Here is a 27,697-nt window from a genome sequence, read left to right as displayed (position 1 = left end):
GAATTCTGAGATATCAAGAGAGAAAAGCACCCCCAACACTGCGGTCAGATGTCACACACACACACACACACACTCAAGCCCCAAGCAGGCAGAGATCCTGCTCAAAAGGATTCCGAGGGGTTTCTCTGCAAATCTGGGAGGAATCCCTTCACCAGAGTGGGTGCTTGGGTCAGACCCTGGAGAAAACCTTCTGCATTCAGCAGACTGCTAAATAAATCTGTGCTTTGAGAGTGGCAGTGTTGGGGCTAGTCAGATATCCAGGCATAATAAGCCACACCATGTGTGGCATTAGAGCATCAGCAGGGTCTCACCTGGGGGTCGGATGCCTGGAGGTGATTTGGCCACCTTCGTTAGCCTCCAGCAATGGACCGCACACCATCACCCAAAAAGAAAGGTGCCTGGACTCTGATTTTCCAAATATTCCCTGGGGCACCTAACGGCCAGCCAATTAAACTCCATTAAAAGAAACAACAGGTGATGTATTCCACCTCTCGGACCACATACACCTGGGCTGGAGGACAAAGCTTAGAAGCAGATTTTAGCACAATCTAGGGAAACGATATCCACACTTAAAAAAAAAAAAAGTATCTTTTAATCATATTAGCAAATGTAACTAGAAGTATACCAATAGAATAAACTATCATGATGAAATTCACCAATTTTCTCCTACGTTGTCACCTAGAAAACCACAGCTTTGTTTTATTTCTTCCAGACACTTTGTACATCAGCTGCATTTCAGTGGCGGAGGAGGAGATAATTTCTGTGATGTTACTTCATCAAAGGTATCAGGTAACTTGGGAAGGAGTCACTATTGGAAAGCCTAAAATGGGTAATAAAGAGCTCATGGATTGCTTTCAATAAAATCAGTGAAGTCTCCTTTAACACAACCAAATTTGCATATATTTACATATTCTGGTAAGCTGAACAATCCATAATAACAGAGAAGAGCTTTGTTCAATTAAGTTAAACTTCCCAAATGCGTTAAAATTCCAGAATACATTTTCCAAGATGACAGAGGATGGGTCTGGTATCTCCTCTGTGAATGGAAAGCCCAAACTGCACATTGTGGAACTTTGGCACGTTTTTCCCATGCCATTCATCCAATGTTCAATCAAAGTCACCTAATGAGCACCAGGAGTCCTAGTATGTCCTGAAAATCAATTCCTTCTGCTAAGGATCCGAAAAAGCAATGCAGATTGCTGATTGAGGCATCAAAATCAGAAAATTTTGGCCTGAGTGCTAAAGCCCAATTTAGATAATGATGTGCCTCACTGTTCTGGGGGTGCCTAGATATTTATAGGTGCTCTGGTCAATTCTGGAAGCATTTAACTTCTAAAACACTAGGGAAAGTGTCTAACAGAGCAAAGAGAATTTATAATAAGAATCTGTTAAGTGCTTTTATTTTAATGTAGTTCAGGAGAGGAACAGCAAGTCCGTATTTACAGTTGTTTTTAAGATGTCATCTTATCATGTGTTATGCCTGCTTGCTGATTTCTCTTGTGAGCTATGTCCTGTACGCATTATAAAAACAAATTTATTTTTTTTAAACAAAGACTGCAATTTGAACACATTTAGAAATAGGTCTTGTCTCCTGTGGAGATGTGAACCTTTACAACTCCCGTGGTGCATTGCAAGCTCAGTGCACTCTGTGTCGGTAGGGATGCGAGACAACAAAAAAATCCCAATGCACATCACATACATTTGTTATTGATGTTACAAATGCAGCCAAATTCAGGGAAAGTAAAGTAGTGTAGCAGAAAATGAAGTGTAAGACATATGGACAAATGAATAAAAAATGAATAGCCGTGAGTTGAGATGCTTCCAGAGGAAACGCCGTTAATGCACCAGGAAGGTTAACCTGCATGGGCAAGGCTTCCTCAGGCACTCATATGCAAAAATAACAATGAAAGTTGCACCATGAGGAGAGGTTGCGTTTTCCTTTGGGAAAAATAAGTCTTTCATCCAAGCACCTGTAAGCCCGGGTCACTCAGCTGTTTTGATCTCCTTGGCATCCATGACTGAGAGAACAGTGACACTCCAAAAGGCAGAGTGTCGTATCTGTCCTCTTCCCAGAAAAATCAGCCTTGCAACAAAGCTTCCTTTTTGTTTTTGGTAGAGGAATGAACATAAAGAAAAAAACCCAACTCTTGGCTACCTGTATTATTCATATTATAATTTGGGATTAAGAGTCATTCTTAGGCATTCTGTTCTTTACCGACGAAGAAGGGAAATATTCAGCATTTTCTGTTCCATCTGCTGTCAATTGGACCCCAAACACTTTGTCGGGGCAGCCTGCTTAGCTGGTTTTTAACACCAGGACACTCTTAAAATCCACACCGTGTGGGGGAGTTGTGCGAGAGCCATTCAAAATGTGAGCCGTTTGCAATGTAAAAAATGCAGGGATCACAAACTGACCCTTTGCTTGGGAGCGATTTCCCCCTATTCTGTAAGAAATCGAAGTCAAGGAGAAATGAAAGAAAATTGTTGCAGGAAGTATTTGCAGAAATGGCAGCATTACTTTAAACGACAATCAGTTTTCAAAGGCAAGAAAGAAAATGAACAGTCCCCGGAGTCTCGAAGTGCCTTTACTTGTTAATGTTGTGCTTTAATGTGATCTATGAGGGAAACAGTGAGATGCATAAAATTTAAATATTTTTGTTTGATTTTCACTGCTCTGTTTTGTAATAGAAATGCAAAGGGAAGAAAACAACCCAAAACTACATTCAGAAAGCTTTTTTGTTCCTTTTCATGTCTTTGTTATAATCCACAACTGCCATCTGCAAAGATTAAAGCAAATGAAGAACCTTCTTTCTCTCCCTTCGCAATAAAATAAAATGTATTATTGCCTCATCTATGCAGAAGGGTCAAATTTAATCCGATCCGTAGTAATGATGCAGGTGAATTTGACAGAACCCTTTGTATTCCTACTGCTATGGTTGTTTAAAATACCAATTCAGCTCAAAAAGCTTTATCTTCATTTCTTGTCACTAGCAACTGTCGATTGTTTAAGAGGGAGTAACTTTGAAAAGTCTTCTCTAGATTTTGCTTCAGATGATGCACTTTGCTTTCAATGCTGGGCCAGGAGAATCAAAGGTTACAGTTAATCACAGACTCACAGCATGGTTTGGGTCGGGAGGGACCTCAAAGCCCCCCCGGGCCACCCCCTGCACCTCCACCCAGCCCAGGTGGCTCCAAGCCCCAGCCTGGCCTTGGGCACTGCCGGGGACGGGGCACCCACAGCTGCCCTGGGCAGCCAGTGCCTCAGCACCCTCATGGGGAACAATTCCTTCCTAAGATCCAGTCTAAATGTCCCCTCTTCCACTGTAAAGCCATTTCCCATTGCCCTGTTGCTACAGGCCCTGGTACAAAGCCCCTCTCCAGCTTCCCTGTCAGCTCCTTCAGGTGCTGGAAGGTGCTGGAAGGTCTCCCCAGAGCCTTCTCCAGGCTGAACCACCCCAGCTCTCCCAGCCAGTCCCCACAGCAGAGGTGCTCCAGCCCCTGACCATCCCCGTGGCCTCCTCTGGCCCTGGTCCAGCAGGTCCATGTCCTCCCTGTGCTGAGGACCCCCGAGCTGGACGCAGCGCTGCAGGGGGGTCTCACCAGAGCGGGGCAGAGCCCTCTCCCTCAACTGCCGCCCACGCTGCCGGGGATGCAGCCCAGGGCACGGGGGGCTTTCTGGGCTGTGAGCGCACATCGCTGGGTCAAATCCAGCTTCTCATCCACCAGCACCCCCAAGTCCTTCTGCCTGGGGCTGCTCCCAGTCCATTCTCCACCCAGCTGTATTTGTGCTTGGGGTTGCCCTGACCCTAACCTTGCACTTGGCCTTGTTGATCTTCATGAGGTCTGCCGGGGCCCACCTCTCCAGCCTGTCCAGGTCCCTCTGGATGGCATCCCTCCCCTCTAGCGCATCAACCACACTACACAGCTTGGTGTCATCGGCAGACTTGCTGAGGGTGTGCTTGAACGATCCCACTGCCCGTATCACCAACAAAGACGTTAAACAGCATTGGTCCCAGTACCGACCCCTGAGGAACACCACTTGTCACTGGTCTCCACTGGGCATTGAGCCATTGATTGCAATGGAGTGTGACCATCCAGCCAATTCCTTATCCACTGGGCAGTCCCCTCCATCAGATCCACATCTCCCCAGCTTACAGACAAGGATGTCGTGTGGGACAGCGTCAAATATTTTGCACAGGTGCAGGAATGTGACTTTTCAGTTGCTCTTCCCTTATCCACCAACGCTAGAACCCCATCTCAAAAGGCCAACAAATTTGTCATGCATCATTAAAAAGACACACGAAAATAATATTTCCAGCTTCCCAATCAGACTCTTTCAAGAGGGATCACACGAACTCCTGCACGCTCAGGGAGATGAATGTCACTTTTTCCTAGGTCACATCAAGGCAATGGTACTTAAAAAGCGCTTTCTAAAATTACGCCTTGTTCTCCTCTTCTCACACACGTAAGGGGGCAGGAATGGATGGGCTCTGAAGAAGAAAATCCACGTTTCTGTAAGACTCTGGAACTTGGTACAGCTTTCCCATCATATTTCATTTTTAAATGGCCTGAATATCTGTGAAATACTCATTTTTATGCACATTTTTCTCCTGGAAAGACCTAAGGAATTTTACAGATGCAAGTATTATTATGGACGCCAGAGGAATTATCTTGTCTGATCAGCTTAAAACTGAGGCTGAGGTTTTCAAATCTGCATCTCACTGTTTCCACTCATGTGGTGCAAACCCCATGTCAACAGCGGAAGAATTATTCTATTGTTATTATTCAAATGCTTTTTTTATAGCACTTTTGCTGTTGGGATGTCAGTAACATAGAGCAAAGGCAGAGGCCACCGTGCAGTACTGGGAGGCTAATGGTCATCCTCCAGGTCTCCTTACACCCAGCCCACCCTCCTTCTCATGCCAGCCTCCTACCTACATCCCTTCTTCCAGGAAGCTATTAAAATATCCCAGAATGAGTTATCAAAATATCCCAGAATGATGTAATAATATTGTTAACTTATTGGAATATGCTACGGTAAAGTTACCATCTTTCCTTTTTCCAATCCGTTAATTAAAACCACAGCTTTACTATCTATTAAAAGTGTTATGCAAATTAATACGGCTGCCGTGGTGTTTCAGATATTTTGGGGTTTCTGTTTGCATAATTAGTAAATGGAAATCTCCTTGGCATAGTTCTTCCCTTTTCTTTTAAACTTTTATTTCGTGACTAAACTTTAACACAAAACTCTGTGGACACAAGCCCAGTCAGTTTATTACTACACTTAATGACTTCCGAGTAGGATCAGTACAGAAATCGTTACTTCTTATGCCTACAAGATCTGAATTGGCACCTGTGAATTTTCCAAGACTGTTTAAACCACCACTAACCAGCCAATAACTTGCCATTTATAATGACAAGCAAAAATTTAAAATTATTAAAAAGAAAAAAAAAAAAAAAGGAAATGAAGTGGTTTACTAGAAGCAGGGTCTCTCGTTAAAATTATTCATTTGAGAGTCAGTCAAGCACTGATTTCTCTGTCACAGCAAAGGCTGAGTGAGAGCAGGGGATGCTCACTCCTGAAATTTATGAGACTGACATCAAATATCTTTCATAGGCTGCAGACAGAAAATACAACAAATTCCTCACTGACAAAGCTGAAGTCTCTGGATATTCTTATATTCTTCTGCACCTGGGGAGAGTGTCTCCAAGGCAATATGACCACTCAATCATAAGGAAATCACTCTAATTCATTCTAGAGTACAAGTGTTATCTCTATATAGTTGTATTCAAGATGATCATCACACAGAATAAAGTTCTCAATCACTATTATGAAAGATCGACCACTTTTCTTCATGTTTTTGAAGTGATTTACTCAGTAGCTGAAGTGTACTACTCAGGTAAGTGCTGGTAACAGCTCAGGTACAGGCTGATTCAGGCATTAAAAAAGTTTGGCTTGAAGGAAGTAATCAATTAAGTACCTGAAACATGATGCAAAGCTGCCATACGACTCGTGCTTATTGGTGCTACACTTACATCACTGATAGTAAGGGCAGGAATGAAAAAGGAGGCCACTCTGTGAGCGTGTAGGTCTCCATCCCACCTGTATGGGTGTTCTCTGTAAGGAGATCGTCCATCGCTTCCAAGCCTTGTTCCTTCCAGCAGAGTTTATTTCAGATTACGAAGGTGCAGTGAAGCATCTAACAGGATTTCTAAAGAGACTTCAACATCTGACTCCCATCCCAAACCAGTAAGAACTACACAGAAAGCATTTCTCATCTAGCATTAGCAGCAGATTGAAGGTGCAAAGACCTTTGGAACTTCATCATCAGCTCCAGAATGGCATATCCCAAAGTGTAACAACGTACACCACGGCTACGTTACCGTTACAAACACCCATCGTGGTCAAGAGGGAGAAGCCATTAGGTGACAGAGCTGCTGAATGGGCTGAACTATGTTAAACGTTGGAGGCTGGGTCAAATAAGCAGTCCAGAGAGTCAGACTGAGAGTTTGCCATTAGTTCCATCATGTCACAAAGCTTTCACCACCAAATGCTGACATACCACATCCACAAGTGAAGCTACCATCTCCTCTACAGCAGAGCAGGTAAACCAGCCCTGAGCTCAAAGCATGCGCTAAGGCTTGTTTCTGACTCCACTTTCACGACAGCAAGAAGTAATTTAGGATTGAATTTTAGAATTATAGGGTTTTTTTCTGCATAAAAATAGAAATCACAACGGACGCCTCTAGTGCCAGACATTTATACCACCGGTACCCAACCATCCACCCATGCTCATCGGGCATGCGTGGCAGCGGCCAGCAATGACTCGCAGCTGCACAAACAAGTCCAGGAAGGAGGAACAAAACCCACACAAATATCAGCAAGGGGCAACCACAGCCTTACGTATCCAATGAGCAGGAATTGCTACAGCAACCCTATCGCAACTGCCAGACAAAAGGGGATCGCAAAGGCAGGAATTTCCAGGGCAACCGTATCGCGGATGCTGGGAAGGGAATAAAGCCATTGAGCCAGCCTGTTTGCTTCAACTTTCAATACCTACATGCATCCCTCTTCTAAATCTCTGAATTTTAAAGTCTTTGGGAAGATGTCCAGGAGGTGCTTTTGTGCACAGAGAAAAAAAAAAAAAAAGTGTTCCCAGGAAAAAGATCAGGCATGCACGTACATGCACGCGTATGGCGTTGGGGTGTGTTGCATCCCTCCTCAACCTGGCACAGCACTAGTTTTAACTCAGAAGTTTGTCACTGTCATTTCTTTCGGGACTACAGCACGAGTTTATAGAAGTAAAATAAAGCCCAACGTGGACCTGGATTATTTGGTTTGGCATCGGCATGCGAAAATGGTGACTGGAAATGTGAGCCAGGCAGGATTTCTGAAAGGCAGCTGATGTCAAACAAATCCGATTGCTCTTTAATGGAAGTCTCTACCGCTCCAGCATCTAAATGATACGTAGGTTTGCAGTGTGCTTTGAAAGAGCATACAAAGGACCAATAAAAAGAACTGCAGGGAACCTCAGGAAGCTGCAAACCCCCAATTTTTTGGTGAGATACATCACAGAGTGAATCGAGGCGAAGTGGGGCAACCTGTCCGCAGTCTCTAATGAGCCAGAGGAGAGCAGGGGAACCGAGAGGAAGCAATCACAGAAAGCTGCGTGGATCAAAAGGGATGAGGTCTTTGGAGGGGAGAGAAAAACTCATTGAAGCTCACCATTTATTTACATATCAGACTTCATCGTTGCTTTTGCATATTACATTTAAGGTAGCGTTACTGCTCGGGCATAGGTTTCATAGGAAATTTTACAACAGGTGGAATGAGTTCATATAACAGCTAGGAAATATTTTTCCCCCTCATTCCTGCCAGAAGCACATTTTGACTCATAACCTTACTGAAAGCAGTACTTTTATTAGGAAAAGAATTATGTCTCATCATTTTGTGTAATTTTCTTGTAATGGTTTCAAATAAAGTGGGTGAATAACATAGGAAATGTTGGCAACTGTTCTAATTTTTAAAAAGCTTTCTCAGGGCACTTGGTCACATCCCTCTGGGGTTCTTTTTCTGTAGATATTCAAACAATGGCATTTAATTAGAACAATTATTCATAGAAATTGATTTTCAGAGTTGTACATGTGAACGTTCAGAGAAGTCGAATTTCAAATGTGCACGTCAAGCTCTGTGACCAAAGTGCTTGCATCCTTACCCGGTTAGAGACCAGATGCATGAGGCTCATCTGGACAATAACAATTAAGTTACACTGGTCACATCTGGAATATTTGCAGTCAAACCAAAACATGTACCATGAAAAGATATTTTCATTTTGAATAATCAATAACTTTCATGAAACCTCAGTCTGTTGGAGGGTGTTCAGCAAAAAAAACCCAACAATTGATTTCAGTGACCGAATTATTTATAAATAAACATTCGATAGGCTCAAAACAGTTTCTTGCATTTTCTAAATGTCTGAGTATTACTTCTGTAATTAAAGCATATTAAGTGAAACACCCTCCCTGACTTGCTGGACTTCTATGTTCTTCTATCTGCCAGCACAGCCAAGAATATTTAATTTAATCTATAGAAACAGTTCTGATAGCTGCACTATACCATCAGCTTTCCACAAACACCAAGGGTCACTACCCTATGAGAAGGCTTTTGTATCTGCCAGTCATTTCTAGCATATCTTCTACTTGATGGTAGTGGCTACCAGAGGTCCTGTGAGCAAATATACTCACTGGTCATTTCATACATGAAGGATAAGCACATTGGCTTTGATAGCTCTGTCCATATAATTTTCTTTTCTAATACTTCTGGGTAAACAGTGGTGAAAGACTCAACTGAAAATTCATTAAAGATATGAAACAACTTAAAAGAGGCTTGGAAGAATTTAAACCCCTTTTGGAATTAAAAAAAATATTTTGCATTTAATCCCCTCCATTAGTTATTAGACACGCACATTCATTAGTAATAGCTTTTATCTTTATATTCTACACAATTTCTTCCATATTCCAGCCAGGCATCTTTCCATTTTGCATAATAACTTCACACTTGCACCAAACAGTATCAAACCGTCCTTTTCCCATAGAACCCACTGAATATTTGGGAGTGTATATGTATGCCTCTTGGCGAACACCTCCGTCACAACAGAAGACATTTGGACAGAGAGAAGCTGTTTGATGAAGTCAGAGTAAAACCAATTTATTCTACTCCCCAGGTTTCCCCAAGGAAACAGCAAAAAGGTTGGACGATGCCATTGCACGGTGCTACAAATCACACGTTCCAACTCAAAGCATCCTCAGACATTGGAGTTCTGTCCCCAACAACGTACCAAGCTAATGAATCTTCCTGTAATAGCTCATCGTTCCCAGATTACAAAGCAGAAAATTTACCATTTTTACCTGGAATAAAAGCGCTAAAGAAGAAACAACAAGGAAACCATTATACTTCTTGACATCCTTTAAACTCTGAACCGTTTTCCCAGGGCTTGGAGAACGGTCCGTCACCACTGGAAGGATCCAGGTCCCTGCGTACCATGCTGAGAACTTAGGTGAACTGTTGGAGAGGCTGTGCCATGAATAATGAATAACCCCCTCTCTCTCTCGACACATTTTGACAGACACAAAATAGGAGTTTCGCGATTGCCATTAATTTCAAACCTGGGAGGGCCAGCCCCGGGAATAACATCTTTAAGGTCCGACTCTCTGCACAAGTGGGAGTTAGTATTAGGGGCACATGACTTAATAAGATCTCCTGAATCAAATGAGGATTTGATCAAAGAGATTTCACATGTTTGAGAGTATCCAGTGTTTTGAAGGTAAGAGCAAACAGAAAAGGGAATGCAGAAACAGTCTAAGAAAGCAACATGTAAAGGAAGCACCGGTCATAGCCTGAAAATAAACCTACAAAAGCAGTGGAATCTCAAAGGAACCTCTTTTCATGAAATGAAATGAATGAAAACACTTACCCAAATTTTCAATGGAATAATAACGCTGTTTGCTGTCCACCCGCATGGTCTCAGCGTACGGACTGCCTACACCGTAGCCGATGAGGTACCCGCGGACGACAATGTTTGGGTTCAGTGGTGGAGTCCAGCTCATGACGATGCTTGTTGTCAAGGGCCTGACATGAAGAGAGCTTGGCTGGTCAGGAACCTGAGATTCTGGGATGTGAGAAAAAAAAAAAAAAAAGAAAGCATAAATTAATATTCTACTCAAGGTTTGCATTTAGATGAAAATATTTGCACAAAAAAAATCCCCAAGCAGGTACCCCAGAGTTACATGCAGAGCTTACATGCAATTTCACGTGAGCTACATCCTTCCCTTCCAAGAGCACCGATACGCCTCCCCCTATTTTCAACAGAGCATCTCCTAGCACGTTCCATCATTAGCACAAGGCTGGGAGAGATTTAAAATGATGCAGGAAAATGAAAGATGACCTGCAAAAGAATTCCTAGGAAGACAACTTTTCTTTTCCCTGGTCTATTTGCAAGTTCAGCAGGATCCTGACAGCTGAGTGCGTGAGTTGTTCTGTGCTCACAGATTATTTAACGAGTTTTACTTTGTTAGCGATGCACTAGTACATCCTGGCAGTGATCTGTCTCTTTCCCAAGAAAACAAGAAGTGAATTTAACTCTCGGACATGCATCTCTTGCTTTGAAGCTGCTTTAAATCATACACCAACATTTCACAAATGAAATAATCAAAATGAGATATTTAATTTACAGGTGTTCCTATAAGTAGTAATTAACCACTTGGAGTCTGTTTCCCCTTCTACAAGCCTATTTTTACTGTAAAGGTTAGATGAGTAAATGCCTTTTGTTTGAGTTTACTCGATAACTACCATATCACAAGTCTCTTCAAAGGAGCTGCACAGTAGCTTGTCTTTTTGAGAGCAGAAAGACAAGTTACTATTTTTCCCCAATAAAAAGGCTTGCAATATAATAGATGAAAGCTTATGCGGAAGGCAACAAGGACAGGGTAGAAAAAACAGACTATAAAATGAGGTAAACTCCAACAAAAGACACTTTGCAGTTGTGAAGCATTCCCACTGTAAACCTTGGAAAAAGGTAATGAAAAGAAGAATTAACACTTTTCAATAACCAGTGTCGTAGATGCATCCTTGGCATTTTAGGGGCTTTCAGATGAATTTCGATGAACACATTAGAGCGCTCTGAAAACCTGTTGCACCTTCAGAGAATTCCGCTTCATACATTACCGCTCCGAAACACCTAGCCACTTTGGACGTCCTTTGCCCTCAACTCCTTAAAACTGCAAAGCATGGGTCGAAGAAAATTCACTGAAAAGCAGCTACTCACAAAAAGAAAGAGATTGCACCAGCAGTGCCACTGCAAGTCAGGGAAAGTTGCCGTTTCCCCCCAACTTCACTCCCAAACTTTGTTTTAATGCCCAAGCAAAAGTTACGTGAGCAGCTACTCTTGAGCAGTGCTGTTTGAAAAACAAATGACAGAAGCATTTCTTACAAGCCCCAGAGAGAAAATAACAACTTAATGCCTTGCAATGAGAAGCTGGATAACATGGCAATACCGCAATTCCTCCAACTTTCTAAAGGCAGCAGTTCTCAGGCAGCAAAGGAGATCAGAGCATTCAAGGAATCGATTGCCTTCAGATGATGATTTTTACATCTGACACAACACAGAGATTTTAACTGCAGTACAGATACCTCTAGGAAGCCATTTAGGTTAAAACTACTTTATTCAAACATTTCATATTCTTTATTTCAAACAATTCCAATACGCGAGTCGTGCATTTCAGAGCTACATCATGATGTCTTGTTTCAAAAAGCAAAAGGCAGGTTAACTTCTTGGACCCTTCTTGTGAATTAAGTCTCTCAAATGAAGCTGGGCTGGAAAACATTTTGAACTATTCTTTGAATATTGATGTTTCCTAAACACAGCTATTTTTTGAAGATGCTTTTTTTTTTTTTTTTGCTTCACTTTTCTGTATAAAGCAATTTTAATTACACTATCTTTAGCTCTACTTTCAAATGTATCCTGGGAAAAAAACATTTTTCTTATTCTGAAACAGCTCTGAATTTTAGAATTTGTGTCGTGTAGTTCACATGCCAAAGCACAAAGTTAAATGTCAGAAGCAACTATTTTTCCCCCCCAAAAAAACTTATTTTTTGGATCCCTTTACAACAAGCGCATTTTCCACAGTAAGGGCTTCTGCCAAACACAACGCACAGCCAACCATCTAAATCCATAAATTCTTCAGGAAACTGGACCATCCAGCCTTTGGATGGCTCTGCTGGTTTTTGGTGTCCCAGCACTTGGATATCCAGGAGCAAAACTCTTTATCAAAACATACATCCCATATTTCTGCTTCCTTTGCCGGGCCATGTCCTTGCCATTCCAGACCAACATGTTCACTTCTGTTTCTCCTAGGTATAAACACGATGCCAGAACCAGTTCTGAGAAGCGACCTTGAGATCCAGCGGGAATCTCCACAGGGAATGCTCCTACATGAAGTAAGTTCTTCATCTGAAGTCCCAAGTGAGCCAAATTTAGGGTCCCCCTCTTAACTGCACCAGGAGTCCAGCACCAGGTCCCACGTAGGGGCACCTTTGGGCACCTGTCAGCCACGGGGAGACATGAGCTGTGGGTGCCCACCAGCCCCTGGCACACAAGACAGCTCCCCGGTGGATCGACTCACCAAACCAGATTCCTTGGTGCTGCATTCCTTACTCTCTCCCTTAGAAACACCTTGGCTCCCAGGAAAGGGGAGCTGAGGCTCCATGTCACTGACTGGCATGCCATCTCCTCCCGGGGTGCCACGCTGCCCACGTGTGCCTCCCAGCCCTTCGCTGGGTGTCTGGGTGACAGCGTCAGTGCCCACGCCTTCCATCCTGGGAATACTGCACTTAGCACTACTCAAAGCTCCCTAATTCCACTGCCAACCTTGAGAAATGCTTTACATCTGGGTCACTTTAGCCATTTCCTCAGCCATTCAAAGACGTACGTTTCACAAAGTCAAGGTACTTTCTACTCATCCCATATTTCCTGAATCACTTTTCAGGAGAAATTACAGTATGAATAACAGTATAGCTTGTCATGCTCTTAAAGCACTAATTTAGAGCTGAAGCTGAACTGTATCACTACCTAATATGTATAACAGCTTCCATCTGTTCAATGCAGTAGTCAGAAATCAAGCATCCTAAACCCATTTTCCTGGAGGATACCTTTGCTAAGTTGATCAGAGATTCTCTTGCATCCTTGCTCAAGCTATTTAAAACAGACCCTTCAGGGAAAGCACTGCTTTCTGTATTTTTTTTTTCTTTTTAAAGGATAAAATTAGAGGCTTAAAATAAATATTTAAAACCTTCCCAGCTGTCAGTAAAGGAACGCGAGCTTTCTAGGGAACCTTGAAGAAGCAGCTCTGTTTGGATTTCTAATCACTTAAAAAAAACCCAAAACACTAATTAAAATGAATATCCGTTGGGAGTTGACGATGTTCTCAAGGATAGCGTTCGTCTTTGTGTTGCTGATGCCAGCGAAAGAAGCTGCATTCGTCACAGCAGCAGAGAGGGAATTGCAGTTACCAGCCTGTGCTCCAGCCCTTCCCTGGTTAGCTGACACATGCAGGATGCGGTGTAACTGGCTTTTCCAAGCATTTGCAGCTAGCACGCAACACGGTGCATTCCCAGCATCAGGCTGCTGCAGCTTGACGAGGATAATTCATCGGACTGCAAATGCAAGCGCATGGCAGCACAATACCTGAACAAAACCGCTTTGCCCAGGTTTATTCACATTGTGTGTCTCCTGCGATGGCTCGATTAAACTCTTCACGTGCACATGTGTACGTGGGCACAGAAACTTCAAAGGAACGTAGTGTTGTTATCGATTTGTTAATAAGTTAAGATTGATTGACTTTATTTGATTAATTGATTTTATAAAATCATTTTATAAACTTGAAAAATAGAAGGATAAGAAATATTTTTAATGAAACTTATAGTTGCACAGTAAAAGCTGCTATGAGATCTTCTGTACATCCTGTACCAAGGCTAGAAGAAGGGGCTAGAACCATTGTTAAAATTTAGGTAATCACTTTAGGGTTTGAAAGGTTTCTTTATATTTGACCAGTCTTCTGTATGTAGAGGTGTATTGAAATGTCAGAATATGAGATTAATGGAAACTGGGGAGAGTCGACTGGAACAGCTTGTAGTTACCTGCCAAGAAATCGTGAACTTTAGTAAAAGGTAATTCCGGCAGGGGGAGATCGCGACCACCGACTCATATACCACCTACCCAAATCGTACCCCAGACCCATTTCTAGACCTTTCTAAGCTCTACTGCGCAGAATCGGATATAGGAGGAGAATATGTTAATGATTTACAGGAAATATCATGGTTATGCATGAATACTTAATGAATATGTATGAATAAGTTCTATATATGGTGTCTGATTTTGAGACCTGGCGTGCGTTGATCGTGAGAGGACTCGCTCACGCACCCGGCCATTAATAAAGAAGTGTCTGCTTATCTACATCACATTGGTGTCAATAAGTTTTTCATTCCGAGATTTCGGTAACAGTGTCAACTAAACACAAATCAAAACGAACACACTCAAATGCATTACTTTCTTTTTCCACACTGCGGTGCATTCACAATTTCTCTCTTACTCCTGCCAGTGAAAAATTTTACACCTTCACAACAGCACTCCTCAAAGTGCCGACCAGCCACGGTGTAATGAGAAAGAGAGCATCACGCACCGCGGTGAGTCATCCCCCGTTGGTATAGTTACGAAGCACCTAGAAGCATCACCTCTGCTTTACAACCTTGATGAGAAACCACAGGGACTGGGTCTCCCATTTTTGCATGCCACGCACTGCAGTCCCTCCCGGTCTGCTGGAAAATTGCAGTTGGATATAGCGAAAGGCAGAAATTCTTCCATTTGCAAGATTTTGAGCTCCTAAGGAAATCCAGCCAGTCAAAAGAAAGGCACCATCAAGTAGTATGGTGCATTTAAACTGATTATTTATTGATTCTTTCATCTGGTTTGCCTTTGATCCTTTTTAGGTGGTTTATTTTGTTTCAAAAAAATCATAGCAATTTTCATCAGTTTCCTTTTATTTTCTATTCATCTCCTTTCTACTACATATTTGCTTCTTAGGGATTGTCTGTAGTTTTGCCATGGCTTCCATCTGTCAGATTCTTTGTCCCATTTGATTTGCACTCTGCTTAATTTTTTTTTTAGGTAGACTTTTTCATTACTCTCCTTTTATTTCTTTACTACTTCAAATATTCCAGTCATTTTATCTCACACTTAAATTCCAGTGTTTTTCTTCCCTTTTGTGCCAGCATCTGCACCGATTTGTACAGTCCACAGTTTCCAGGTATCTGCATCCTGTCATCTTTCACTAATTATGCAGCTTCGCTGCCAACCTGCATTTCTAACATCTGCAAATAAAGGCTGGCAAACAGGATTTGATCTATTGGAATATTTGCTTGGTGAATTGTTAGGCTTGTTGGCATTGTCTTCATTGTTTCTTTGATTGATGCTGTTTATTATTTATGAAGTTACTGATTCACTTTGCTGTATTATTGCAAATTGCCAGGAGCTAAATTCTGGCAGGGAATTATTTCCATGAAGTTTTCTGACTCCTTGGTCCCAGTGATGACAGAGAAACACAATTCATGGCATATGGGACCCGGGAGCGTTAAGAGAACATCTGCTGGTGGGTGTCTAGAGCCCGGGCATCCCACCCTAACCTGGGCTGGGGTGACATCCGCAGTGACACCCCTCAGCTAGAAGGCTTTGGGAGACAACCACTTTTAAAAGATGCATTTACCGTCGAGATCGTTCTCAGGTGTCTCTGCTGTGTACCAGTCTGAGGAGGGTCCTGTCCCATTCACCGTCATGGCAGCCACCTGGAAACTGTACTGGCTTCCTTTCTCAAGTCCTGTTTAATTCAAACAAAACAAAACAAACAAAAAAAACCCCCAAAAAACCAAATAAAAATAATACAGAAAGAAGAAGATTAAGAAAAGAAATTAATGACGATACCAGAGTTTGCAACAGACTGAGTAAAATGAAATCTCTAGTAATAGTCCATTGGATTTGCTACATGGAAGGAAATATATAGAAATACATATATATCTATATAAAACATAGATACACATAAAATAGACATGCAGATATAGGCATTAAGAATTGCATGAAGGCTGTACCGGCCCAGGACTAATTTTGGGTTGTCAATCCCATTGGCTGTGTTTCATACATACGTACAAAAATGAATGGAAGTCTGCTTAGTAGAGAAATGAAAAATTGTTTTGCATAACTAAGGCATTAATTGCATGCTTAACCAAACCAGCTCACGGCTTTTAACATGCAGGGAAAGGCAGGTATACACTCTCCTTCTGCATAAAATTTGCAGGTTAGGAACTAGGTTAGCAACTGAAGAGCATTTTGCTTTCCAGTGCTCCTGATTAATCTTCAGAGCACACAGTTCAGGCAAAAAAAAATAAAAATAAAAAATACAAAGTCTTATCAATATTGTGAAATAAGTACAAATTCAGAAAGAGACATTTTCCCTCTGTGGCTAAAGCCATCAGAAAACAATTACAGCAATGTTCCTGAACATGCCACAAGACTTCCAAGTCCCCGAGGTGGGGATATAAGTTTATCTTTTTCCTCAGTCTATACTGACCATGAAGCACAGGAAAAAAACATGTTTCATTTAATTGCAAACATTCTCTGGAGAAGAACGCTCATAATTAAAAAAAAACAGTTTAACATTTCGCTGATATGGAAGCCTACTCTAAAATTGATAGTGGCTATTTAAAAGCCCACCTTGGAATTCTAAACTCATTTGCTATTGCAGATGTTCTTACTAATCCTGTAAAGCACCTCCCTACCCAACAGCATTGCCGCCACAATGTCAAGTGCCTCCATGTTAATATTTAAAATGTCCATTTACAAGAGCCATGGAGCTTGGTCTCCAGCAAGCGCAATATACGTGTGCGGAAAGTAGTAACAAGGTCTGGCTATTTGCCTTCATTGCTTTCCCAAAATATGTATTCCCAAACTCTGTAAAAAAAACCAACAAAAAACCCAAAACACTTCAGGGGCTGCAGGGAGGGGAGGGCTGGGGCTGCCTGCAGCCCATGCTCCCACCCAGGCTCCCGCAGCTCTTCAAGCCCAGAATAATTCCGGTGAAGGCAAGACTTTGCTCAGGACGTGGGGATCTACCACAAGAGAGATTCATCTGCTCTGCTCCGAGTGGCTTTAACCTACCGCAGCTTTCCTCCCTCGCCAAGGGCACGATCCGCAGAGATCCGCAGGGATGGAGCTGCGGAGGTCCCTGCCTTCACTCTGGCACTTTGCATCGCTATGGTTTCTCCTCTAAGCCATCAGAGCAGCAGCGACTCAAAACATCTGAGCAGCTTCCATCATGATTTCTACTTGATCTGCCAGAAAACAGATCCTTTCCAACCTCCCAAATGTGCTCAGCACGCTATCCCTCCCCAGAAAGTACTTGGCTGTCGTGCAGCCACTAGTGATGAAGCCTTTACAAGGGGTCCCGGGGGAGGGGGGGGGGGGGGAACTTTGGCACGAGCCTAGGTGAGATGACCAAGATGAGATTTCAGTATTTAAGGTCTTGGTCATAAAAACGCTCTCCTTTTGCTTTTATTTCAGTTTTTAATAAGATGCTGCTTTTCCTTCCAAACCAGCACATGGTTATTTCTTCTGCAATATAAAATTACTTCTGATTCTCACAAACCGCACTTTACACCTGAAAGTAAACATAAAGTAGGTCATCTAAGGTGCAATCATGGTTATGCTGAATTCAGTAGCAAAGGTGCCACTGACTTTGACAGTTTAATTGTCCCCCTTGATGCTTTGGCTGCTTTCTCAGTTCTGTCTTGGGCACAATGCAAGAACCCAGCTGAAATTAATTTTCACCTACCAGAATTCACTGCTACCCTTACGATCCTCACCTGGCTGCTTTCATTCTTCGCAATTATAGTTTCTCTATGATCTACTCTTGTCCTTTTTATTCTGTGAGGAGGTATTTTCCATTGAAAATCCAAGGAAATTGATAATTTTGCACCCAGGAGAAGATAGATGATGTTGGCTGAGTGCTCAAAAAAAAAAAAAACAACCCAACAACTGAGGCTTAAGATACTGGAGGCGAAAAATTCAGCTTCAAATTCATTAATGACAAAATCCAGGAGACAAACATATGGTAAAAATATTAAGGAAAAAATTGGTTTGAAAAAAAAAAAAAAAAAAAGAAGAGCACCATAAAGGCTGTCTTTGTACAACACAATAAATGCTACCTGCCAGCAAAGAAATCAATGTTTCCTTGAAGTGCAAGTATATTTTATTCCCAAAGCATTTAATTCATCAAAACCTTGCAAGGCTGTACCATGTGAACACTCACCTGTGAACAAGTACCAGAGGTTGTTTGGCTCCAGTGTTTCAATCTCACCCCTGCGGGTAGTCTTTCTATGTCGGATTTTATAGCCCGTAATAAATCCATTCTGAGTACCTGGCGGTGGAGGCAACCAGCTAACTTTGATGCTCTGTAAAAGAAGAGATATTATTGTTGATTCCCCCCCCCCCAAAGAAATAACAGAAATAAAGCACATTAAATGAATGAGGGGAAAAAAAAAAAAAGGAGAAAGAAAAAGGCTGTTTTTCTAATAGCAACATGTATTCAAATAAGCTGTTATTTTGGGAAGAAAACCAAATCGGATCTAGACACTTTCACAGTGGTGTAAAGCAAAGTGTACGTTCTCTAGCAGTGGATGGCTATACAGACAATGGATGTATACAGAAATTTTTTTCCCTTTTCAGGAATTTTTCATTTCACCAGGTCACTGGAATACCTATGACACTAGAAATACCAGCTCTGGTGTTGAGCAGACGCTGCGGCTCATTTCGCTTTCGAGCTCCACGTGCCTCTTGTTGACGGTAGGATAGAGATCTCAGCCTGAGCAGCAACAACAGTTCCGTCCCATTTTAACTCCACGGACGTTCAGAGACATTACCACACCCTAGTTATATCGATGCAAAGAGAGTCAAACCTTCTGGGAATAAACTTCTTGCCGATCCCAACACTTCCGAGCATCTCCACGGAGCCATTCATTGGGCAGCATCAGCAGCAACACAATTAACCAAGACCCACCGCTTATTTTTCCCTGCTGGATTGTACAAGGGATCTCACCTCGGCTGAACAGCCCAACCCGAAACCGTCCCCTATGTGGCCAGCCACCCGTCTCTGCCACCGCTCTCCTTGCAGAAAGGTCTGAACGAGTTTTATCACCATGACACAGAAGCCAGTCCATGTACGTGGCCAGTCCTGTCACCTTCTTCTTCCTCCCCGTGCCCGGCAGCTTTGTGCCGCGCTGCAGCCACCGTTCTCCACTCAACCCTGTCCCTTTGCCCATGAACCCCACCACCATCACTCCCTTATCACCAATGGATCTTTTTCCTTACGCTGCGGCAACTGCCTTTCTTCAGGAGCCTTTTGTGAGGGATCTTATCAAAAGGCTTTAGGAAACCTGAGCCAAGGATATCAACTGGATCTCCTTGCCTGCGTGCTCAACGATTCCTTTTTTATTTTTTCTTAAAGTCAAAAGATTTTAATAGGCATGTGAAGCAGGGCTTTCTGCCACAAAAGCTGAATTGATCCTTCCTCGTCATATCATGTCCATCCATATGTCTATTCATTCTATTCTTTACTGCAGTTTCTATCAATTTGTCCAGGCAAAACTACCAGATTTACTGAGCTGGACTGATAAGACAGCTGATATCGTATATAAATGTTTCTCTGCTAAAACAATCTGGGCACCAGCTGTTCCTTCCAAGTCTCTGATCCTGGAGTACTTTCACTCAGCGCAATACGAGCTATTCAGGGTACTACAGGTTTCTCGCGATTGTATCTCTACCATCTCTTACAGCACCGTCTTACAAATTTTTAGACAAAAAGAAGTCAACCGCATCACAGTGGATAGTTCTTGACCAAACACAATTTGTTACCATTATTGAGTTGTTTAGGCCCTGCATAAATACGTTAAAGCATATATCAAATTAATTATTGCAATAGAAAAATCAATTTTGCACATATACTTCCCAGTGATTTATTGTTACAATCAATTATACATTTCAAAATCAATACTTTGAGTTTTCATTGCTGAGTGAAATAACGCTGAGGTTTTTGCAGTAGGGCAGAACAAACTCCAGTTTTGAAAGCAGAGCATGACTGTTTTAAAACTGTAGTTGGTCACTTTGCATATTGAAATTGCCTACATATAAAATGTTTATGGGAGACTGCAAACACCCAGAAAGCGCCTTTAAAACCTATTTCTGTTGACAGTTCTGGGGACATCTACAGGTAATGCAATGTTTGGTACCGCTGCACTCCCAACTCTTCCCATCTCCGCACGATGCTGAGCCACACTCCCACCACGGGGACTCAGCACCTGTGGATATTCCAGCCCAGCTATGATAAGACACTTTGATCACCCCATTTCCCAGGCAGAGAAGAAAGCAGAGCATTTGGATGTTTTCCCAGAGGAAGAAAGAACAACTCCATCTTTCCCCTGCCCCTTCCAAGAGCAACAAGAAAACTCTTCTGTCACCCCAGCTGCCCCCATCCATGAACAAAAAAACGAATGGAAGAAGGAACAATAAAAAACTGGAGGGACAGGAATGCTTCCAGGGACCTGTCGCACAGCTCATGCAGGTGGACGGCTACAGGAATGATTTGTGGATTCAAAAATCCCATCAGAATGGACAAATCACACTGGTCTCTCAGTCCGGAAAGTGCAGTAACACCAACTTTTACCCAAAGGTGCAGCTTACAGAAAATTTACCACTAAATCAGCTGATAGAAGCCAGAAGTGAATTTTGAAAGAAATCCCATGCTTCCAAAGACCTTCTGATGCCCCAGACATTTGAGTGGACCTTTGGGTGGTCCACCATCTTTTTCCAAACCACAGGCTCCATTTTGTCAATTTATTTCAAACAAACAAACAAAAAGATCGCTGAGCTGCGTGTCAGCTGAAACATCTAGGAGGCCCCAAGACAATTTGCTGCCCTCCAGGAGAGGCAGCAAGAGCGTTGGTTGCACACGTTCCGAGGAAGGGTTCTCCAGGCCAAACAAACACTTTCTTGCAAATGGAACAATACTCAAGCAACAGATCTGCCACTGGGGTGGTTTAACCCCTCGATGGGGCCAGTCAGAAACCATTTAAAAGACTGATGGATGGTATAATGACTTTGGAACTGGAGCAGGAATGGCTCCGGTCCCTCTCAAGCCATTTCACCATAAGGTTGCATGAGCCTTGCACAGGGATGCTCCATGTGGGACCATGATGACGCAGCATTGGTCCTACCTTTCTGAGCAGAGAAAACGCTGAAGGCTCCCAAAGGAAGGGCACACCGGCATAAGGCTGACAGTGTCCAAGCAAGTTTTCCAAGCGTATCCAAGCACATGCCCAAACAGAGCAAAGGACAAAGCCTGCTGCACACAGGCATAGTACTACACATGTGCAATTACTTGGGAGTTTTATACATGCATAGCTTTTAGGGATATAAGGAAATATTGCAGTCATCCTATTTCTAGCCTAACCTTGACACTAATTTGATTTTTAAAAAGACAAACGAGTTCCAACAGAAGCATCCAGGCACTTGGAGCTGTGACACCTGCAAGCACAGAACAGTTAATATGAGACCCCAAATATCCCTTCCTCTGCCTTGAAGTCAACAGTGACTACATCTCCCTGCACAGCAGGTCCCTCAGAAGTAATGGGTTTGATCCAACGCTCAAAGTAGAATAAATAAGATATTCCTTATGATTAGAGGAAAAAGCAGGTTCTTTACAGATCCACCTAAAGTTGTCACTCGAATGGCAACAGTTCACTTTCACCTCAACCTGGTCTCCATGGACACCACAACGATGCTTTTTATCAATAGTACTTAATGTGTGACCCTTTGCTCCAGGAAAATCAATGACTAAGGTTCTAACAGGCTTCTTGTCCTTTCTTCTGCTTAAGAGAGAGCAGTAACAACTAGTGCTCTAATCCTTCATGCTTTATCCGAGAGGTAACCAACAGCAAGAAAATATTTCCTTTCTGTTATACCAGGATTCCTAAGGAAGCCATAAAATGAAGCCAGCTTCAAGGGGATTGTAGGAACCTGTTAGTCCTGGTTGGAATGTAACATGGAAAAGTAGTGTAAAAGGTTGCTGGCCACCTCCCATTTTCTGAAACAAGCCTTTTTCAACAGGAACATGGTCCCTTTCATGCACCGTGAAGAAATCACCCTGAGCAGCTCACACACCCAGCACAGCCCTGGCTCAGAGCTGCAAACGCCTGGGACGTTGCAAAACAGTCCTTTAGAGATTGCAAACTACGTGGCATGATCCCTCCTAGTTTAACTGTATTTGCTAAACCTTTTCAGGGAGAACAGACTTTGACCCCAAGAGTTCTAACCAAACCTGAGGTGAACCTTTACCATCTTTCCTGCAGTTTCCAAAACCACAGGATATTTCCATTTTCCCATTTCCATGATTATTTAGTAGAATAAAAAAAAGCTGAGGTATTATCTCTACATGGATTGGAAATGCAAACCACCAGAAATCTCACAAATCTTAGAAAATCAAAGTTTCTAGATGTGCAAAGACCATTTGTCAGCTCATTTTAGTCAATAATCCTCTGATTATAAATATTTATTAACAGATATTTGCAAACATTCATTTGGTTATAGTAGCAGATGACTAGCACCTGCTTTATGAACTTTCTCTGTTGCACTCTGTCCCTGCACATAAGCTTTTCTTCTGATTTTTTCTTTACTAAGCCCATTCTGTGGTTGCTTTTTTCCCCAGTCAAAGTTCAATTATCTACAATCAAACCAGCCAGATACAAAAATCAAACCTTTGACACAACAGAGCCTTGAAGTGATATGCTGGAGGAAGGCTCCAAAAACTCACCAAGATTTTAAGCCATCACATGCCTTAAGGGTGGGTGGGCTATTCTGCTTGAAAAGTGGAGCCAAACTAAACCAAAATGGGAATAACACCTGTGTAAAAACATTCAGGGCACAGCCTGAGCTGCCAATGAGCACTGGGATGGGATGGGATGGGAGGGGGTGGGAGGTGGTGGAGGGGGTGGGAGGTGGTGGGTGGGATGGGGCTCACAGAGCTCCTAGCACCTTTAAAGAGGACAACAGGTGCTACCCAGGATCAAAGTCCAGAGATTTCGTATTTTTGGAAAATAAAACTTTTATGAGTTAAAATTTCCCACCTACCAGCTGATGGTGAACTATATTCTTTATATATACATACATATATATATATATATATGACTGAGGTTAAGTCAGTTAAAAGGCAAAGCCTGACCAACTGCAAGGTAGGGAAGGGAAATAAAGCTAGAAGAAAGGCTGTTATGAATTTGTGTAGATTAAGCACCTAGAACACATCTTATTTGTAAAAAGTTGGGAAAAGTTCAACAAATTAATAACCTGATGATTTCATGCAACAAAATGGGCTTAGGTCCTTTCATAAAGCGTCTTGAGGTTTTGCAGAGCTATTTTACATCTTACACACTGCCTTTGTTCAGGTTTTGCTAGTAATAGCAATGGGCACTGAAGATACCCAAGGTCTGTCAAATGTTGCAGTGACACACGTTCAATATGCTGGAGAAGAGCAATTAAAGCAAGCAAAGCAATGCCACAGCCCCTCCCAAGGATCAGTGGTTTCGAGACACCCCGAGGGCAAGCGTTCCCCTCCTAAGGTTGCGATTCCTTGAAGAAATGAAAATGTAAATACCAGCATAGAGAAGCTGGACCTGTCAGGAGCAAGGCTTATAGCCAAAACCCCAACACACGGCCCCAGACACAGTTGTAAATCATTACAACCCCCCAGGACACGGCATAGGAAGTGTCACAACCGCTTTGACTTCTCTTCCATCATTAAACCCCCCCCCCTTGGGACCTGGCTACGGACATCAGACCGGCCACCACCCACCGCAACGATACATCCTAAGGGCTCCTCAAGATCTGCTAGGAAAGTTGTCCCGTGCATCTGAGAGCAAGCCTTTCTGCGCTTCCCAGAATCCATGGGAATGTCTGACTATGGCTTTTTTAACTGCTATTAATTAATCTTGGCCTCAGTGATCTCCTCTGGGTGAACTGCACATTCAGAGGCATTCTGGCTCCATTTCTGCTAACAATTACATCTAAACAACCTGAACAGCTTGCAGAAAACTTGCATTGTGTCCCAAATCAGGTATGTTTTGAAAACCAGGTAGGATTCAAGAAGAGATTTTAAAAGAGACAGTATTTAACAAATATGTCTAATCCTCAGGTGTACTTTGAAAGAGGCTAGCACTTCAGAAAAGGGAAAAATCAACGTGTCGTTGGCACAGTAAGAGGTGCTAAAGCCTGGTATAACTGCAAAATAATAATTTTACCAAGAAATTAAGCATCCCAAAGTGAACTAAAGGATACTGTACTGTTTTTTTGGTGGGGTTTTTTTTGTTGTTGTTTTTTTTTTTTTTTTCTGTGTGAATTCTCTCACAATAGATAAATTCCCAGGAAATAACTTTTTCTATACTATGCAGGTGGCACAGAACCTTCTTACTTAACGCTATAAGGAAAGTCCAAACTATTTAGAAGTCAGACCTCTGGAGCCTACAGAGATCCTGTAAGATTATTTTTTAATTTTTTTTTAAATGAAATCAGGGCACCTTGTTTAGAAAGGCTTTAAGCCATTATTTTCAATGCTCTGGGAGAACAAACTCAGCTCCGTTATTTGCTAGTGGCATCCCGGCCATCAGCAGTTCACCACCTATTTGCCTGCCGTGTGGTTGAGGCTCCCAGCTGTCCGTGTGTTAGCTCGGACCCGGGCGGGACACAGAAATGCCTTGAAAAAAGGTAACAGGAGGCCCAGGGCAAGGAAAGAAAAAGGAGAGCATTTCACAGCATGTGCCGTGAATGCCCAAAGTCCTGCTAGAAACGGCTGAAAGCATCGGCGGTCGAAGATGATGGGATTTTTCACGTGCTGATTTGCACGGTGAGGAGCAGGAATGAGTTTTGGATCTATTTTTTTCCAAGCAGCTCTGCTCTTTTCTGACCCTTACTGACTTACTTTCCAGCAAAGCCATTCCCGGACTTTGATCCCATGCCTTCCAGCACAGTCCTGGGCTCAGAAACGCGGCTGCTGGGACACACGGCTTCATTTCCCGGGCTGGCAGCGAGACTGCAGCTGTACTCACCAGAGAGCCTGGCCGAGCAAACAGCATCCAAACCCTGTTATGGTACATGCACGAGGGATACACCAAGGCACCGGGCTTTTCCCAGCCCCTCCTGCCACCCCTTGGATCCGCTCCCACCATCCCACAGGCAAGGGGTTCTCCTTCTACAACCAGCACGTAAGCTGCAAATTAATTTACAAATACGTGTCGAGGATGTTGGCAGTTGCCTTGGATACGAGCAATTTTTACAATCCCCAGCCACGGGGTTTCATAAAACCACTTTTTTTTCACCCCAAGAAAAGAGAAGAAGAAAAAAAAATTGGGAGGATTGTTAAGGTATGAAGACCTTTTCAGCCAGTATTATCTCCTCAGGGAATATTTCTCTTCTGAACTACATCTCCAGACAGCCCTTATATATAAAATTGCATGATCAAATGCTTAAACCATTTGATCATCACAGATGTAAAAAATAAAATAAAGTTTTAAAAAGTGATAGTCATGATATACTGGGGAAAAAAAACACCCTGTAGGATAAAACCTCCTCTGGGTGTCTTCACTAACTTAAATACAAAAGAGAATGAAACAGAACAAAATACAAGGCTTGGAAGAGTCAGGAACCTCAGGCAAATCCTTGGTTCTAGTGGCAAAGGAACAAAACAAACACCAAAGAGAGGTGTGAAAATAAATTAAGAAAAGTCATCATTTTCTCTCTGCAAACATAGAAACTTCTAAGGCATGGCTGCTTCCAAAATTCTGTTCTATATATTTAAAAAAGACTTGGGAAATAATCGTGTACAGTGCAACCATGTGCTCTTTAGCTTGCTGACGTACGGACATTCCAAAACAATATGCTTAGATGAATATCTAAAACAATTTTTCAACGTTTCAAAATTGGTGAGATTCCTCTGAGCTACATTTAGACACTTAAAATGAACACAGTCACAGATACGGGAGTTTTAGAAGTCAAAGTTAGGGCAGGCAAACCTTGCTTTCAGTTTTTCATTTTATTAAGCAGAAAAGCGGGGATTTAGTCCTTTTTAGATATTTTGGGGCAATTTTACACATTTCATCATACAATTAAAACTAACCCCTATTGATTTTGTAAGCACATTTGAAAACAAAACCTTTTAAAGTAACTAAGAGATACTATTGGCTTGAAATGCTCTTTTTTTTTAAAGAACATGGTACTCATGAAAATGTTCAAAGCTTTGACTTCTCATTCAAAGTTGGGCTAGAAAGTTTTCATTGGGAAAAAAACCCTCTGTAATAGGAAAACCACTCTACAATATATCCCCGTAGCTGTAGCGATGTCTCTCTTTTCATCTCAAAATGTTCATGTCAATGAAAATTTTCATTTTCATTCATTCCTTCGTTTTTCTTGACACAGTTACTCACAATGAACATTTGCTCTCAGTTCTTCCTCCCTCCACTGAGGATGCTCTCTCTCCTTTCAAGTGGCCTGGGGTGCCTGGAACTGAGAACCCCTGGAATACCGATCAGCAAACAGACACGGATGCTGCTGGCAGCATCCCGGCCAGGCAGGGCTCCTGTCCCTGCCCAAGGGATGCTGAGGTGCCTGCATGGCATTCCCTGCCATCAGGTGTACAGGGGCAGCAAAGCACCTGCCGAGAGACGCCTGTCAGCATGGATGATTTTTATTCAGATTGGTCAGGCACGGCTGAATTTCACCTCCTTCCTTCGCCACATCTGCTAAACAACGCCAACTTGGAGAGGGCTGCAGTCAACTATACAAGAAAACGAACTGGAACTTTACAGGTCCAGAGATCAAAGCAACTATCAATACTTCCATCAAGTTTTCAATTACAAATTCATTTAATTGATTAGCACTTAGCAGCACCTGTAGTTGTGGCTATACTGTAATTACTGATTATACTGATACTGATTACTTACACAATATCTGTCTGAGAGCCTCATGATTAACAGTGTGTAAAGCAAAGGGCACAATAATTTCAAAATAATTAAGCTATTAAGATTCAGACCAAAATCAAAATCTCAATAATATTTAAAATATATTTTTTCTGGTTTAAATAATGTTACTGCATGTGTCTTTATGATGCTGTGCTGCTATCAGGAGCTGCCCAGAGACCCGTCAAAGGCACCTAACTCCCTCTTTCGCCGTGCCCATCAGCACAAACGACAAGACACCATCACCACCACAAGCAACAAAAGAAAGAAATCTAAAAAGCACAATGAAATACTGCATCCCTAAACCTGTTCCTTAAATATTTATGCTCCTGCAGCCAGTAAAGGAGGTTCCTCCTGTTATAACATAAGCAACAGAGTGATGCACGCTGGAGTTCCTGCATCCGTGCCCTGCCTGAGCCCATTGCAGCCCTGATGCTAATTCTCCATACTATTTTTATATCAAGCCACTGACACTCTCCTTTTGGCAAATGACATGTTTTCAGATCCAGACTGGCAAAATGTTAATGGCAACAGAAGTTTGTG

The 27,697-nt window shown here is 42.4% G+C and overlaps 1 protein-coding gene across 1 annotated transcript in view; it reads right to left on the bottom strand.

The window, feature by feature from the left end:
- LOC121080430 (netrin receptor DCC-like) overlaps positions 1-27,697 on the bottom strand; it is a 156,059-nt gene that overhangs the window by 76,076 nt on the left and 52,286 nt on the right. Inside the window, exons 6-8 of the mRNA XM_040578449.1 lie at positions 18,412-18,553; positions 15,817-15,927; positions 9,975-10,169 (exon numbers count right to left, since the gene is read on the bottom strand). Of these exons, the coding sequence (XP_040434383.1) occupies positions 9,975-10,169; positions 15,817-15,927; positions 18,412-18,553 (448 nt within the window). The remainder of the gene's footprint in view (positions 1-9,974; positions 10,170-15,816; positions 15,928-18,411; positions 18,554-27,697) is intronic.

This window comes from Falco naumanni, chromosome W, assembly GCF_017639655.2.
Source record: "Falco naumanni isolate bFalNau1 chromosome W, bFalNau1.pat, whole genome shotgun sequence".
Lineage (NCBI taxonomy): Eukaryota > Metazoa > Chordata > Aves > Falconiformes > Falconidae > Falco > Falco naumanni.
The sequence above is the reverse complement of the archived record's forward strand: the minus strand, read 5'-3'. Positions and strand labels throughout refer to the sequence as shown.